We start from the raw sequence: 16,249 nt of genomic DNA, 5'->3' as shown, positions 1-16,249 counted from the left end.
GCTCCTCACTGCAGCGTCCTGCTGTCCTGACGTTCGGAAAATACAGCTCGATGGAACCAGAGACCAGGGGACCCGGGAGTATTTGTGCGCCCCAGCTACGCGCTGCAAGCAGTCTGTCCAGAAAAAAGTAGAGTTTGTTTTTGTTTTGTTTGCTTTGCAAACAATTAAAGCACTAATACCAACCTTCTCTGATATGCCCGTTTCCTTCTGGGTGTGCTCAAGTTGGCCATTCCTTGGCAGTTTCAAAACAAACCCTCTTTGCTTTGCATTTTGCTATTTAAAAATGAGCCTGAAAGAGAAAGGAAGTCGGCCTAAACCTGACTTCAATTGGGAGAAAAAGAAATAAACAAAATGAAACATTTTGGTTCCGATGAAATAAACCCCTGTTTATTTCTGCTGCCGTTGCAGGGAGACCTGTTTTGGTGTATGAATTGTTTTCCTTCCTTCATCCTCTGCAAACTCAGCCAAGTCAAGCAAGGGCTGTGGCTGGGAGACCCTGAGCCCACGCTGATGTGCAGAGAGCAAAGTCCCGAGCAGTGAGCAGGACCCACAGGCTTCTCCTTCTCCCCTGACTCTCTGCTCTGGCTTTTATCCTCTGCAAAGCGGGCCCAGAGCTGCTGAGAGACCCCCCAGCACGTCCCCTCCTGCAAACCTGGGTCATTCGAGCTGTCCCCAGGACCAGCTATGGGTGCACAGGGCACTTTGCCTGCAGTGCCTTAGCAGGAAACTGACAGTCACTGAAATGCAGGCACACCAGCCCGATCCCAGAGACATTTCTTTCTACTTATTGCCCTCTCTCCAAGACCTTGTTTTTTTATCTCTCCTCCAAGCCCCTTTTAGTCTCCTCCAATCTGTGCATGCAGCGCATGGCGATCCAAACCTGTCATCTGCACGGGGAAAATTGGTTCTTCCAGTAACTAACGGGTTAAACAGACTCGAGGGCTGAGCTACGCTGAACTCCAGCACTTCTAGAAATGCTGAGGCCGGCTCCGCTCCTCTGGCTCGCATTGTTTCCAGCCAGAAGAGGAGGAAGTAAACGCTCTTGGAAAACAGATCGTGTGTATCAGCAGAGCTGCCACAGGCCCGGACGGCTTCGCTCCCTGCTGCAACAAATACTGCAGCCAGCGACTGCTCCTGGGCTAATCCGTCAGGCTGATAGTGCCTGGGATTTGGCTGCCCATGGAAAGCAGTCCCGGCTGCTGCTTTGGGGTCTCCCGGCTGGGATTTGGGTATGAAGCCCCCAGAGTGTTCTCCGTTCCTGCATCCTGCTCGTGGTGGTGCCCATGGCTTCAAAGGCAGCACGGAGCACTGCCACCGCCCGGGAGAGCCTCCAGACTCCTCGGAGACAGAGCAAGGAAGTGGAGGCCTCCGATAAGGCACGGGAAGGAAGAAGGAAGGAGCAAAGCCAGTCAGCTGAGCTCAAGGGTTTGCATTGCAGCCCCTGCCTGGCACTCTGTGCTGCTGCGAGTATCCTCCCTCTGGTTATGCCTCTGTGCAAACCCTGTGAGCCCCACAGCCTCTGTCTCTTGATATCTCTCCATTACTGAGCTCTTCCAACACCTCTGGTTATTGCCCACCTCCCCTAGATGTCCCATTCCAGCATCACTGGTGCTATTCCTGCAGCCTCTGCTCCTGCACGTTGCTTTGCCAGGATACCTTTGCCCAGGTGATGGCAGAGCTGGAGCCCCTGCTGGGGCCAGCACTGCTCTGGGGACACTTATTGGGGACAGCCAGCCACATCGCGCAGGTTTAAGGTACAAGACTCCCTGGGAAAACCTTTCTGCTTCTAGAGCAGCTTCTTCCAAGGTCACAGAGGCAGAGAGGTGGCCTGGACATCGAGTCCTCCTGCGAGATCTTGGTGAAAAGCTCAGGAAGGCACAGCATATCCTCAAGACACTTATTCCACCTCTTTCTGTCTCCCGTCATCATCCTGCCTGCATGCACTCCGACAAGGTTGCAGGGATGAGGAGTGTTGCACCAGGCTTTTCACCACCGAGCAGCTTTATCCTGACAAAGGACCCCCAGCCAGCAGAGGACACAAAGGGACATGACAACACGTCGTGCTTTCTGCTGCCCTTCTCTACCTGATGCCTGTTGTGTGGCCTCCATCCCCTCCTCAGATACCCCTTTCTAGGCCCTCCACCATGAAGCCCAGCCCCTACCCTAGCGAAATGGTCCCCTCCTCAGGAATCAGCCCCACAAGCTCCATGCTGCTCCCCCCTGGAAGTACCCGGCAGCCTTGCCTGTGCTAGGAGCCAGATGGGAAATCCCCTCCGGTTCCTCCGTCTCCCCGGAGAGCCTGACGTTTGGTGGGACGAGATGCTCCTGGCCGTGGAAAATGATCCTCAGCTCATGGAAATCTTCCCTTGGCTGCCTGATTCCTCTTTGCCCATGGAAAAGCTGCTGCAAAGAGGCCCATGAGCTCCACCCTTCCTGCTGTCCCCATCCAGTCATGGCTGCTCTCCTTGGCCCCTCATCCCTGCCGTTCTCCCAGGCTGGAAATATCTCTACCCTGCACTGAGCATTAAATGGCCTTAACTCGATCAATAATGCAGGAGAATTGATGGCAGGTACCTTAGAGACAGCCACCCGCCCCTGAGTGACTCCCAGGCCCCCCTGAACATCACCAAGAGGGGCCTGGGGTGCAGCTAAACATCTGCTGCCCACAAGGATGGGGGGATCGGTCAGGAGAAGAGTGGGAGCATTCCAATCTTGTTCTCCAGACCTGGGGAATGTGCAGGAGATCCTCTTTGCTGAGCCATGGGAACTGACAGCCCACTGGCCACAGGGCCGGGAGGGAAAGGGAGAGCAGTGACGGGACAAGGACTGTGGGCAAGTGGCCATCGTAGCCTTTGCACCATGGCCATGTGCGCTAGGCAGGTCGTCCTGAGGTCCCCGAAGCCCTTTGCTGCCAGACTCTGCTGGGAAAGCTGATGTGTCCCCTCAGGGCACAACTGGCTATTGCCAAGCCTAGAGACACCAGGGAGTCCAATAAAGTGGGGGGAAAAAATGGAAAGCTGTTGGCCCAGGGCTACGTGCCTGAGAGATGCAAATCTGAGCCGGTTTCCTCAAAGCTGGGCTGCTCCGAGAGCCGCTCGCGCTCGGCAGAAGCCGGTTGGTGCCGAAGGTCACTTCTGCTTGCTGGGGCAGAGGGGGAAGGAAGCAGGGCTCAGACCAAGGGATACTGAGAAATGAAAGTTTAGAGAAGCGTTCCCTGTGCCGGAGGTGGCTGGGAACACAGCGCACCCCGCGCGGCTAGTGTGCAGGGGGGGGAAAAGGGAAAAAAGACACTGAAAAAAAGGGGAAAAAAAACACTGAAAATCCATCCCCCCACTCACCTGCGTGTCCGCGCGCTGGCGCGGGTGCCTCCAGCCTCTCCCTGCGTGTCCCCGGGTGCCTCCAGCTCCCGGCTCGGCTCGGCGATCCCGGGAATGTGGCAGGGAGGGCGTCCGCAGCGTGGGAAGGGGCTGCCCTGCGGGGAGGTGACGGGACTGGCCCCAGGGACGAGGAACGGGCCGGGTTTGCTGCCCGTGCAGGGACGCCGATAAGGGACGCACGGAGGTTACGGGCGGCTGATAAGGTCCCCGCTCGGCGGTGCCAGCTCCTGGCAGGTCACCAAGAGCACCATTGTTGTCGGGACATGGGACAAAAACAAACCGGCGGCGCTTCCCCCCGGGGGCGCGTGGAGCTGCGCTGGGCTCTATCGAGCCTCACAGCCGGCTCTGGTGCCCTTATCTCCATGCCGAAGACACCGGCAGTGTGACCTGCCTTAGGCTGGCAGTGCCACCGTGCCCTGCCAAGGGGATGGGAACAGGGAGCCCGGAGCTCCGGGACAGGGTGCTCTGGTGCTGGTCGGGTCTGAGCTGTGACCACGGTCACCCAAGTGATTCAGGATGCAGCCCCTGGGCGAGAGGATCCTGCTGTTTCAGTGGGAGCCTCCGGAATTGCTGGGGGGCTTGTTGGGAACTGGAGGGGTGTTGTCCTTGTCCTCAGCAAGTGTGGGACCTGCATTTACAGGGGTGCATCTCTCCAAGGACCTTCACACAGGCTTCAGCAAGGGACAGCCAGAGCTCTGCCTTGCCCGCTGCGCTCACTGCTGTCTTATGGGGGTCACGCTGCTTCTCAGGACTAGAGGTAATGGCCACAAACTGAAGCACCAAAAGTTCCACAGGACCTTCAGGAAAAATTTCTTAACAGTGAGGGTGCCAGAGCACTGGAACAGGCTGCCCAGAGAGGTTGTGGAGTCTCCTTCTCTGGAGATCTTCAAACCCGCTTGGACGCAGTCCTGTGCCACGTGCTCTAGGTGACCCTGCGTGTGCAGGGGGTTGGACTGGATGATCTCTAGAGGTCCCTTCCAACCTTCAGCATTCCGTGATTCTATGATTCTATGATGTCTCTGCTTCCCAGCTGCACCCCATAGAATTCATTAGCGACTGAGCCCACAAAGGCAGGAATGCCAAGCAGGGAGCTCTCTCCCTGCAGGATACGAGCTGCCAGTGCCAATAGATGGCAGCAATTTCCACACCATCCGCATCCCGGCCCCAGCGCCAGCCAAGCCTCGCAAAAACCCATTCCGAGCAGGGAGATGTGGGCACCAGCACCCTGCGTGCTGCCACGGGCCCACGGGCCACCACTCTCTGCCCATGGCATGTGGACATGCTGGCCACGTGTGGCATGCAGCATGGCACAGCACTGGAGACAAGGTCACCCGGCACCACAACAGGAGTCCGGACAAATCCCTGCAACCCCCCAGTCTCACCCCATCCTCTAACCACAAAGCAAAAACCGGCGCCACATCCCAGAGCAGGGATAAATCCATCACTAACCAGCCAGCCCTCACCTGGTAATGAACACTAGATGGGGAAAGCTCTGTGAGGTGACAGCCGAGGAACTCGTCTTGCAAGGAATAACGAGGACAGAATCCACGGTACGGGAAGAAGGCTCCTGCTGGGAGAACAGGAGCCAGGAATTGCCAAACCATCCTCCGTGCGCGGTGATAACGAGCAGCCAGGCAGGCACATGCGTTTCCTGGGGTGTTTTTATTGCCCCTGCTTTAAAGGCGCTGCGGGTCAGCGGAGAGGCCAGGAAAACCCGCCGGAGACCTGCAGCAAAGGCTGGCGCTGGATAGAGCCGCTGCAAAACGAGAAGGGAAAATTGGTCCAAGTGTCAAAGTTGCTCTCACTGGAGAGGTTTCCAAAGCAAATATATATCATTTGGAAACACCTCTAGAAAATAATTTCAAAATATTTCATTTTAACTTGGCAGTTTGCCATTTTTCCTCCCTTCTACCTCTCTTTTCCTTATTTTTCCCCTCCTCCATTTCTACCCTTTTCCTATTTTGCCATTGAAAGAGGAATAAAAATAAAAAGGACAAGGAAGGAGAATGAAAAATGACAAACTGAGCACGGCCCCTCCCACATCTCCAATTTTTCATTTTTCAATTTCATCCAGTAGGAAAACATCCACTAAAAAAATCTGGTTTGTTCACCTGGAGACCACACGAGCATTTATAAAACCTGCGTATTACATGTCCTTCCAATATTCACACGATATGAGCTGCAAGGGGCTGAGTAAATGTCTCCCACACAACTCACCCCCAAAAGCAAATTTAATGCCGCTTTCCCCATAGCCAATAACACCAGAAATCTTCTGACAACAGCAGCGCCCACCGAGAAGCCTGAGCAGTGGCACGACTGATGCAAATCACTTCATCTCACTCAGCTCCAGCTCTATGAATCAACCATAAAGTGAGGGGAAATATTTAAAGAAATCTTTTCATAATTTTGGCCAGCTCATAGCTTGGGGGTGGGAAAAAAAATCAGTATTTGTAGACTTTCCTTTGGCAGGAAAAGAGAAAAAACTAATTAAGATATTACTTGCTCATGCTGATTTGGGTTTGGGTTTGAAGCTCTTTTAATGATCCAGGCAACATGAAAAGGTGTTAGTCTTGATGTCATTTTGTTTTAAAAAGAAACAAAGCACATCAGCGAGGCCAAAATGTCTCGTTTTGATATTTTCAGGGTGGAACATTTAGATTTTCAACTCATGAAGCTTTGTTGCTTTTATTTTTTTGCACATGAAGCTAAGGTTGAAAGCAGAATGAAAGGCTCCACTTTAAGCTAATTAATCCAAACACTTTGATTCGATCCCATTGTGTTGTCTCGGCAGTGTTCTCCGTGAATTTATTTTAAGCGCCTCCATTCCATTTATAGAACAGAGGGGAAATAAAAAAAAAAAAAGAGAGAGAAATATTCAATTTCCAACAAAAGAGAGACCCTGCTGTGCATCCAGGCCGAGTCATCCTGCTCAGGTCGGACGGGGCTGCGGGTGACACCATCACAGCCCCCGTGCACATGGGGACGCTCCAGAGCCAGCCCTGTTGGGAATGGGGGTTTGGAGCAGGGACCAGGCAGAGTCCACTGGGACTGGCCAAGCCGGAGGATGGGCAGGAAAAGCCCGGTGAGGAATTGGCCATTTCCACCTGAAGTTCCCCGAATCCTGCAGGACTCGCCCCAATTCCGAGTATCCCCCTTGAAACAATGGAAAAACAAGTGTTCGAGGCCAGGCCACGGCAGCGAGGAGAAGCGGCAGTGTTTGTCACAGCCCAACCACCCCTGCTGATGAGCACGGATCCGTGCTGCTCCCTGCGGAGCTCCGGGAAGGCTGGGAGGTGCCAGCGGGATTCCTTGGACAGGGAATGTCTGAGGCTTTCGCAGGGAGCTTGCGGTGGGCACGGCCGTCCATTAGCACCGTCTTGGGACCTTGACCCAGCGACCGATGGGAGGGAGGAGGCGTCTTCCTTCCATCAGCCCGCACCGCTCTGGGGCAACTTAAAAGGGAAAAACTAAAAATAAACCCAACTTCCCGTGACCTTTAGCGGGTTGAAGCATAGTTGGCAACGGGAAAGCAGGCCAGGTACCTCGGGGGCCAGAAGCTCAGCTGGTACAAACCTCCCTCCGCATCGCTCTGCTGATGCTGCTTCCCTGGAGCTGCTGACGCAGCCGGCGGCGCTCGGCTCCGCTCCGAGGAACGGGGCTGCGGGATGCACAGCGAGTCCATCGCTGGGGTGCCCTCTGCATCCCAAAGAAACTGACCTCAAGCAACACCCCCTGAGGCCCAATGAAATCCATAACACCAGAGGACCTGCAGCTCCTCCCGTGCGCGGCAGCTACATCCCTTCCTGGCCACGGAGGTCACGGGTGGCTCCCAGGATGTGGAGTGTAGCAGTGTCACCCAAAACTACTCGCCAGCATCGCCTGCAGCAGATCTGGCTCATACCACCCTTCTCCATGCTCTGAGTGCATTATTTTTTTTTCCTCAAAACCATTTGCACAGCACTAAAATTAATGTCTGCAAATGCGAGTTTGCTTGGAAATAATCTATCATTTGATTATCGCTTTCATACAGGCAGCCTGGGGAACATCTGCCTCCACTTCTGTCTCCTCCTGCCAACACAGGGAATTGCTGGGAGAGCTGCTGTGCTGCTGCGTAACCTGGAGGGAGGCCAAACCCCTGGCAAGTGACTCGGTAGTCACTGAGTCTGAGGAGCAGGGACCTGTGCTGGGTAAAGCACTGAATGAGCCGGCAGCTCCCACCATAGGTTCCCAATCCAGCTGCTCTAGTAAAACACCCCCTGCCCAATTTACTGTCCCTAATCCTAATTTCTTGGTTTTCCAGGGAGTCCTAGAGCCAAATGCTGTCTCCGTCACCCAGATATTATTCTGTGTTGAGTAGAAGAGTGAGCCTGATTTTGCGCTGACTTGGCACTGGACGGCAGCCCTGGCCTCTCCTCACATGAGCTGGGGCAGATCCCATCCCACGGAGGCGGCAGGAAGCAACAGCAAAGTTTCCACTCCTCTCACGACCAGGATTCACGAGCAGATCCTACGGACCGACCTCTGGAAGCTATTCCACACGCCTGTTTGTGTATATATTTGCAAACATAACTGTATGCGTGTGTCTGTATCTAGGTGTGGAGATGCAAATGGAGATGTTATGCCTTCAAATAAGACATCGGAAATGCCAGAGTTAAGGCTGCATAATGAACCATCCCCAGACACTTTGAGTACAGAGATGTTTACATGATCTTTTAACGCTCCGACCTCTCCTCTCTCAGCCTCAGGAATTATTATTTGACTTTTCCATTATAGCCTCTCCATTAGTTCCCTGGCTCCCAAGTCACACAGGGATGATTCCCTTCCCCACAGCTCCACACGCTCTGGGAATTGGGCGGAATGCCTGGGAGAGCAGACGAGCGCAGCTGGAATGGACATGCTCAGGGGTTGGCTCCCTGGCCCACTGGTCTGAGATGCTCTGGACCTGATTTTTCTAAGTTTCCAGTGTTGCTATAGCACAATATATTTTTTGATTCTGGTTCCCGTTGATTTCTCATGCATTCCTCCCAATAATCAGGCAGCTGTTTTCAAGTCAGGCATCCAGGAAACAAGCAGAGAGGTATCGACCCCCTGCCAAAAGCCTGGTTCAAGGGATTCCCTTGGTATCTCACGAGGGGGCAGAGGCAGGGATGCAAAACCCAGTGCCCAGGGCGGCAGTCAGTAAAATTAAATGAAATTAGCACTGTTTTTTTTCCTTCATTCTCCTATGTCTCTCACTACCAGGTCTCTGCACTGAATGATGCAGTCAACAGCTTTCACGGCACAACCTGTGTTCTTCTGCGCACGCTGCGTACTGAACAAGGCAGGCATCCTATGGGAAAAACACAAACGTAATGATTGCTGTGAAAGACTGTTGCAATGCAGGGGCGCAAGAGGATGCATGGAGCTGCATTAACGCCCTGGCATTTTCTCATTTTTGACTTTGTGTCTCATGCATCCCTAAGACCCCTTGAGACAGCTCTTACAGCCGGGTTCCTTAGCCAAAGAAAGGGAATTTCCCTGAAATCCTGGCACAGGGGTGGCACAAGGGGCTCAGAGCACTGTGCCACCAGCTGCACCCTGGCCCTGTGCAGGAGTGGAGCTGCTTTAGAGCTGTCAGCTCACGAGTGCTGAAGCCCAGAAATCCCAAAGCAATTCCAGGCTCCAGAAGGGAAATGCTTGTGCTCCAGCCCCCTCAGACAGCACCTCTTCTTCTCGTTTCTACTCCGCCTGTTTCCCTCTTCCTTTGGGCATCATTCACACGTGGGACCAGCTCAAGTTCCAGTGCCTGCTGCCCCAGCCCTTGCTGCTGAATGTGCTCCAGAGTCTGGTTAGAAGAGTGAAGCTGCCATCACGTCTTGAGGCCTGAACAAACCATGATTTTCCATACCTGTATCCACTGGACAAATTTGAGTAGACTATGTAAATTTTCTTGCTCCAGGACATTGCCCATGTGCAGCCTGATGGGCAGCACCTTCAGGTATGACAACAGCCCATTTTGGGGGACATTATTGCGAGGGGGGCACTATCTTTCCTGTTCTGGACCTTTCCTGGTCCATGCTGAGCTCCACCAAAGCACCTCTGTCCTCCTCCATAGCCCTCCTTGCGATCCCAGTTTGTCTCTGCTGGAAATTTGAAGTTGTTCTGAAGGCAGCAAGTTAGCAAGATTTGGAAACCAGGTCAGCAGAAGCTTAATTAGCTCTCTGAACCGTGGGGACCAGCTCACGCTGTGCTGCTCTATTGACCCCCCGCACGGACGTTATTGATGCGATGGGCACAGAGAGCCTCCTGCACGTGCTTTCCCGCCAGGAAGTGATGCCCTGGCAGCTTTATGGATGAAGGACACCAGTGCAGCGCGTTGGGATGGACCGAGTGATTCCCCATGCTCTACTGGCACCGTGGCTTTGCCCTGCCTGGTTTGTCCCTCCCAGGGGGGACATTTCAGCACTGTTGGCCCTGCCATTCCCACCCAAGCCAGCAGCCCTCTCTGCAGGGCACAGGGGATCAGCAGCAGGTTTTGCCAGCGAGCTGGCTGCATCACCAGCATAATTCCTGTGACCTGCTACCTGCCTTGTCATGTCACCACAAACATCTGCTTCCACAAACCAGCAAAAGGAAGGAAGAGCGAAAGGCCCTCTCTCCGAGGCGCTCCATGGCGAGGAGCAGGAGCGATGCCGTGCTTGTCATGCTGCATAAAGAAACCCCTTTCATTAGAGGCACCACCGGCGCTCGGCTCTTTGAATTGCAGCAAAGCTTCCCGGCTCCTCGGGCAGGATTGGCACAGCCCCCATCTCTGCTCACACTTTGCAGCCGGCTGCAACCCGGGAGCAGCTCTGCCTGGTAGTGCTTTATTCTGATAGATAGCGTCTTACTAGCAACACAAAGAGCTCGTGGCTTTGAAGTGCTTCCAGGAATGCTGCGATGCCGGCAGAGAAGGTTCCTTGCTGCTAGCGAGGGAAAAGCCGCCTTTCCATCCCCTAGCCAGCTGCACGGGCCAGCCACGAGACCCAGAGCTGCAAGCAGCATCGAGGGCAGCGCAGGGCAGCGGAGCTCGACCGGGCGGCTTTAGCAGACAGCTAAAGACAGGGCAGCGGGCAGGACGGAGCCAGGAAGGAGGGTAAAGCACCGGGCAGGCAGGAGCAGGAGGCAGGGATGAAGATGGGCCAGGGAGCGGGCAGGGTGGGCAGGCGGGCTGCAGGCAGGAGATGCAGCAGGCTGCATGTTGCAGGGCTGCAGAGCAGGCTGCAAGCAGGGCAGCGGGCAGGGCCGCAGGCAGGACAGACCGCTGGACAACAGGCAGGACAGATGGCCAGGCAGCGGGCAGAGCTGCAGGCAGGGCCGGGGGCAAGGGCAAGGCTGCAGACAGGACAGACGGCTGCACAACCGGCAGGACAGACGGTCGGGCAGCCGGCAGGGCAGACAACTGGGGGCCAGGCAGGGCAGACAGATGCTGCACAACGGGCAGGACGGACGGCTGGACAGCGGGCAGGGATGCAGACAGGACCGAGGGCCGAGCAAGGCAGCGGGCAGGATAGACAGACGCTGCACATCGGGCAGGACGGACGGCTGGACAGTGGGTAGGGGTGCAGACAGGACCGAGGGCCGAGCAAGGCAGCGGGCAGGACAGACAGACGCTGCACAACGGGCAGGACGGACGGCTGGACAGTGGGTAGAGCTGTAGGCAGGGCAGCGGGCAGGATAGACAGACGCCGCACAACGGGCAGGACGGATGGCTGGACAGCGGGCAGGGACACGGGCAGGACCGAGCGCCAGGCCGGGCCGGGCCGGGCCGGGTCCGGCGGTGCCGCAGCCTCGGTGCCGCCCAGCAGATGGCGGCGCTGCCGTGGCCGCGGGTCCCGCCGCCGCCGCCGCCGCCCGCCCCGGGGCCGAGCGGCCGCCCCGCGCCCCGCGCTCCGCCCGCCGCCGTTTCCGCGGCTCCCCCGACGGCGCGGGGCGCGGAGCGGCGCGGAGCGGGGCGGGAGCTGCGCCCGCCCCTTCCCCGCGCCCACCCCCGGCTATAAGGAGCGGGCGGGCGCTGCTCCGCATTGCATGAGAGCGCCTGGTGCGGGCGCGCAGCCCTGCCCGGCCTGGGACACCCCTCCCCGGGCTCTTCATCCTCACCTTCATCCCCCCAGCCCCGCCCGTGACCTTGCCGGCAGCTCCGGAGTGAGAGCGAAGGCAGCCCGGGGAGGGAGCAGCGCCGGATCGGGGAGCTGCCTTGGGATGAATTAGCTAGGGAATTGCGGAGAAATATTTCTCCTAGGAAGGGGAGAGGAAGCCTCCTCCCACCTGCAGCCGGGGGCAGAAAGCTGAAGGAAAAAAGAGGATTTAAGAAGCATCTTTGCCCCTTTTGTTGAATGAGAAGGACAGAGGAGGAGCAGCAAGATGAGCACTAGCAGTAAGTACAGCTTTCCCCTGCATTTGCTATGGGAACAGGGCTGACTTTGCACGGATGTGGCTGGGAGGAATTGGAAAGAAAATGTCACACCAGGCTTGACAAGCCTAATGGGATGGATGGATGGATGGAGATATGTATACTTGTTCCCTGCTTTTTGCTTTCTGACAGTGTGTGGCTTTGCTTTCCCCTTGGGGACGGAGCCACGGTGCTTGTCTCCCCTTACTACTTTTCAGGTTGCGTTTCTGAGATGTGGAGGGCAGCTTATGGACTAAAATGTCGATATGCAACATGACTAGGGGGAGCCAGGAGTGCTCTGACAGGCACTAGGCTCCCTTGGTGGTGCCACTGCCTATGTATAAACAGATATTGGGGGACCAGTCACTGGGGAGGAGGAGCAGGATTAGGGCAAGGAGAGAACCAGAAACCATGGGTGTGAGTAAAGCACAGGTGTCAGAGAGAAGCACATCTACCTTCTCCTGCAGCTGGGGGTGTGGATATTCCTATTGTGCCTATGTGAGAGGCAGGGACAGAGGCTCTCATGCACTGCATATGAATTGCTGAAGAAGCAGAGCTTAGAAATATACTGCATAAGAGCATCATTGGCACCTATTAACAGTCTAGTTATTCTTTTTTTTGTGTGTCCTTGCTGAAAAGTGTGGAGAGATTGATCAGGCTTGATCCAGTCGCAATCAATTTTTTTCCTCCCTGTTATTATCTAGGACAGCTGTATCCACCTTGTTAGCAGAACTTTGGTCCCTAAAAAACACACCCCAAACAAGCCCCTGGCGAGTGTAGCCAATGCTAGTTGCCACCTGAGTGTTCCCCTCCTGGGGTAGGTGCCCATGCTCCTCTGGGTCCTACAGGCTACACAAAGCAAGGAGAACTCCCCCAGGCAGAAAGCGGCAGAGCAGCAACTTCTCGATGCCATCTGCATGCTGAGGTTTCTCAACTCTAGGCTTTGGGGTGGTTCCCAAGCAGCACAGCATGAAAAATTCCCTGGCAGGCTGCAGGCAACAGAACAGGTGATTCCAGATCTGTTGGGCTGTGTCAGAGGCGAGAAAACTTTCCAGGTGCCATCCACACAAGCTGCACCTGGGACATGGGCTTGTACCCTATTTTTTTTGGAGGGGTAGGGGGAAGCCTCCAGGCCAGGAGAGCTTGGAGAGGAAACAATAGGGACCAAATCCTTCCTGATCCTGCTGGATGCATGATAACAAAAGGTTCCTCCCTCTCTGTCTCTCTGGGTGGTGAACTCTGGGTCTGATGTAGAGATGGCGTGGCAAGGTGGGATGGCACGTAGTGCTCACTGACTTCACTAATCAGTGTGGTTGCATAGGAAACAAAGGGATGTGAAAGGGCTTCTTCTAAGTAAATTTTGGTAAATGTATTGTTCCTTCTGGAGATTCCTTTCCTGCTCTTAATAGCTGGCTCAGGTGTTGATGATAAGAACTGCTGATGGAGCTGGCGCGTGGTAACTACCTAGTTGTGCTGCAGAACTTCTTTCCTGGGTCCTCCCCAGTGTGGGCAGAGGTGCCAGCGGAAGCCGGGTGTGCTCCGTGCCTGGTCCTGTGACGTGACTCACAGGGAGGCCACCAGGCAGTGGTGCAAGCGGAGAGCCAGGACCTTCTGGGATGCTCTCCTGTCCCTGCCCCTGACTTGCTCTTTGGCCTTGGGCACATCACTCTGCAGCAGGCTGGCACCATGGCTCTTGCCCAGCACTCTGGGGTTTTATAGTTGTTGCATAGGTATTATCAGCATCTTTTTCTATGTAGCCTTGTGTTTTTGTTAAGGTTTGAGAAGCTGGTAACTGTTGCTGTTTCTAGTGCTGTAGCTTGGCTATTCACAGTGGGTACCTTTAGGAAGCTGCCTCCTTTCTATAGGGTTGTGCAAATAATGAGGGATAATGGGACCTACCTTGTGACATGCCCACATTTCTCCCAGCCTTCCAGGTAGCTGGGGTTCTCAGAGCAGGACTTTCTGCACCCAAGCACTGGCTTGTGTCTTTTCTTAGCAATGGAACCATAAGCCAGGCTCAGGGAACAAGGCCACCCCTTTTCTGCAGCTGGTGCTGCCTGGCTGCAACCCATGATCACAGCCCTTAGCCAGCGGCTGGTGCATGGGGTAGAGGGTGGCCACCTGTGGCTTGGAAAGCTCCTTGCAGAGCCTGTGTCTGCAGCATCGCCTCCAGCCCTGATGCGTCTCTGCTTCTCTCTGCACCCATTCCCAAGCACTTGTGTCACTAATGATTGAGAGCTCAGCAGCAACAGGGCCCAGTCCGCATACCCGGTTGGCTTTACTGTGCTCCAGTCTCCCAAATCTGCTTGCTTGGGCTGCTTGAGACTCTGTGAGGATGATGAGCCCGTTCTGTGGGGAGGGTGCCTCGAGCTCACAGCCCCACACACACCTGCAGCTGCTTTGGGTCTGGCAAAGCAATGACAGTGGCTCTTTGTCCCCAGCTACATATCAGATCTGCGAATTCCCACCCTTTTCTTTCCATTTTAACTGCTGGATTCTGATAATTGGTCTATCCCAGCTGAAGCTGATGTGAAGCAGGGAATAGAGGCCTCCCCAGAGCCCTGTAGGAGCTCTGTGTGGAATTCGGCATCCTAGGGCCAGGCGGTGCAGGTGTCCCCAAGCCTGGCATGGCACGTGGGCACCCCGCATGCAGCAGGAGAGGGGCTGCTTTCCACCTCCAAATGCGCCCCAGGGCAGAATGCCCTGCGTCATCCTCCCCTGCAACGCTGGGAAGGCAAAGCCATATGGAAATGCTGCTCCTAAGGGAGTGGAAAAGGCTCTTGATCTCGGGTGCAAACTCGTGTCCTGAGGCTGCAGAGCAGACGGAGCAGGCCTGAGGGTGAGGAGGGTATTGGCCTCTCCTCCCCAGTGCAGCATGCGTTTGGAGGGTGCAATGTTGATATTTACATTAGCTATTTATACCTCCCACTCTAGTTAGCACTGCTAATTGGTTGCAAATAGATTCACAAGGTTATAAATAGGGCTGTCCGTGCCACGCTGCACTTCCATTGATGCTGGATCCTGTGGTACAAACAGTTGCCAAAGAGAAGGTGCCTTAAAATTGCCTTTTAAAAACCAAGTTTCTAGGTTTCAATATCTCCCTGAGAAACTGGCCCTGTGCAGAGGACATGATGTGGCTGACCCTAAGTTTGTGTTCATGAGAAAGCAAAGGACTGAAGTTAACAGCCCTAGAGATTTAAGACTCACTGCAATGACTGAATAACCCCTTGGGCTGCTTTGAAGGTCTCAACTGTGTCCAGGTGCCACAGGTCCATGCAGTGAGGGAGCACAGCCTGAAAAATAGCAATTATGGGCCAAGCCAGTGGGACCTGTGGGAGCTGCCCTTCCCACCCCACCTGCCAGGCTGGGATAGAGGCTGCTGGAAGTCTTGGTGCTGCTTGGGAGCAAGATGCCCCTTGCCATTACGGGGCACTCCTGTCTAAGCAGAGACATGGCAAAACCCCCAAAAGAGACTAAGCCCTGGCAAGCTTCTGGGTCAAATCTAGCTTGTAAGCTCTGGAGCAGGGCTGCAATGGGAGATAGAAACTATCTCAACAGTTAAAGATCTTCCAGCCTCTCTGTTGTCTCCAGCAAGTGCCCTGAAGAGGAAAATCAGAATCTGACCGTGTGCCAAGTTAATTCAGAAGAAAAGAAGAAGTGTGACCAGGGGAGAGTCTTGCAGAGGGGTTGTTGTATGAGGCAGAAAGCTTTCCCCCCAGATCATCCTGTTCCACTCTTCTCAGAAAACTGGGAGAAGAGCTGCGAGGAAAGGCTGGCTGGTTTAGCATTTGGCCAGGAAGGCTTCATGACAGCGCCTGATGAATGCAGCATGTTTGCTTGGTTATTTTTGTCTGCTAAACCATAGTCCCTGTTGCATGGTGATCCACTAAGTATAATTACCCAGTAATCTCTAGGCACATGTGGTTACAAGGTGTTTACCAGCAAACTCTATTAAGTCCCTGTGTAATTAAAGAGGAATCACATGGTGTTGCATGTCTCTAGGAGCTCCAGCATTACCCTTTCCTGTTCATTGGCCAGAATGATTCACTGTCTTTTCTTCCCACCCAGTGGGGTAGGACCTGCTAAGGACATGTTATTGCTCCAGTGTTTAGAAGTGCAGTGAACCCAGAAGGACCAGCCCATCGGTGTGTCGAGCAGTGTTATCCTCCTCCCTTTGAGGAGGTTCTGCCCTTTTCCAGGAGTTTCTGCAATGCTGGAGGTTACCACTTGCCAGCAGCAAATAAGGGACTCGGCTCCACCGAAGGGGACCCAGCAGGATGAGATGCTGCCCAATGCAGTGGTGTCACTGCCTACCCCCAAGGACTGGTGACAAGGGCTCTGTCACTGAGCGAGCCCTCATGCTCCTCACCCCCTGCGCTGAGAGCAGCTTCTGGGAACGTGGGCAGGCTCTTCACATGGAGTAGTGTGATGGGGAAGAGGCTGTCTCCAGGCAGAGGTCATC

At 54.8% G+C, this 16,249-nt stretch overlaps 1 protein-coding gene across 3 annotated transcripts in view; it reads left to right on the top strand.

Annotated features, from left to right (window-relative positions):
• Positions 1 to 11,473: 11,473 nt before the first annotated feature.
• ABLIM3 (actin binding LIM protein family member 3) overlaps positions 11,474 to 16,249 on the top strand; it is a 49,774-nt gene continuing 44,998 nt past the window's right edge. For all 3 annotated transcript variants that reach the window (XM_088536876.1, XM_088536874.1, XM_088536873.1), the window contains exon 1: positions 11,474 to 11,772. In XM_088536876.1, the coding sequence (XP_088393002.1) occupies positions 11,760 to 11,772 (13 nt within the window). In that variant the 5' untranslated portion in view covers positions 11,474 to 11,759. The remainder of the gene's footprint in view (positions 11,773 to 16,249) is intronic.

Source organism: Tinamus guttatus, unplaced genomic scaffold (assembly GCF_059628265.1).
Source record: "Tinamus guttatus ecotype Peru unplaced genomic scaffold, ASM5962826v1 Tinamus_guttatus_pri_ptg000710l, whole genome shotgun sequence".
NCBI lineage: Eukaryota > Metazoa > Chordata > Aves > Tinamiformes > Tinamidae > Tinamus > Tinamus guttatus.
Note: the sequence above shows the minus strand (reverse complement) of the source record. Positions and strands in the feature narration are given on the sequence as shown.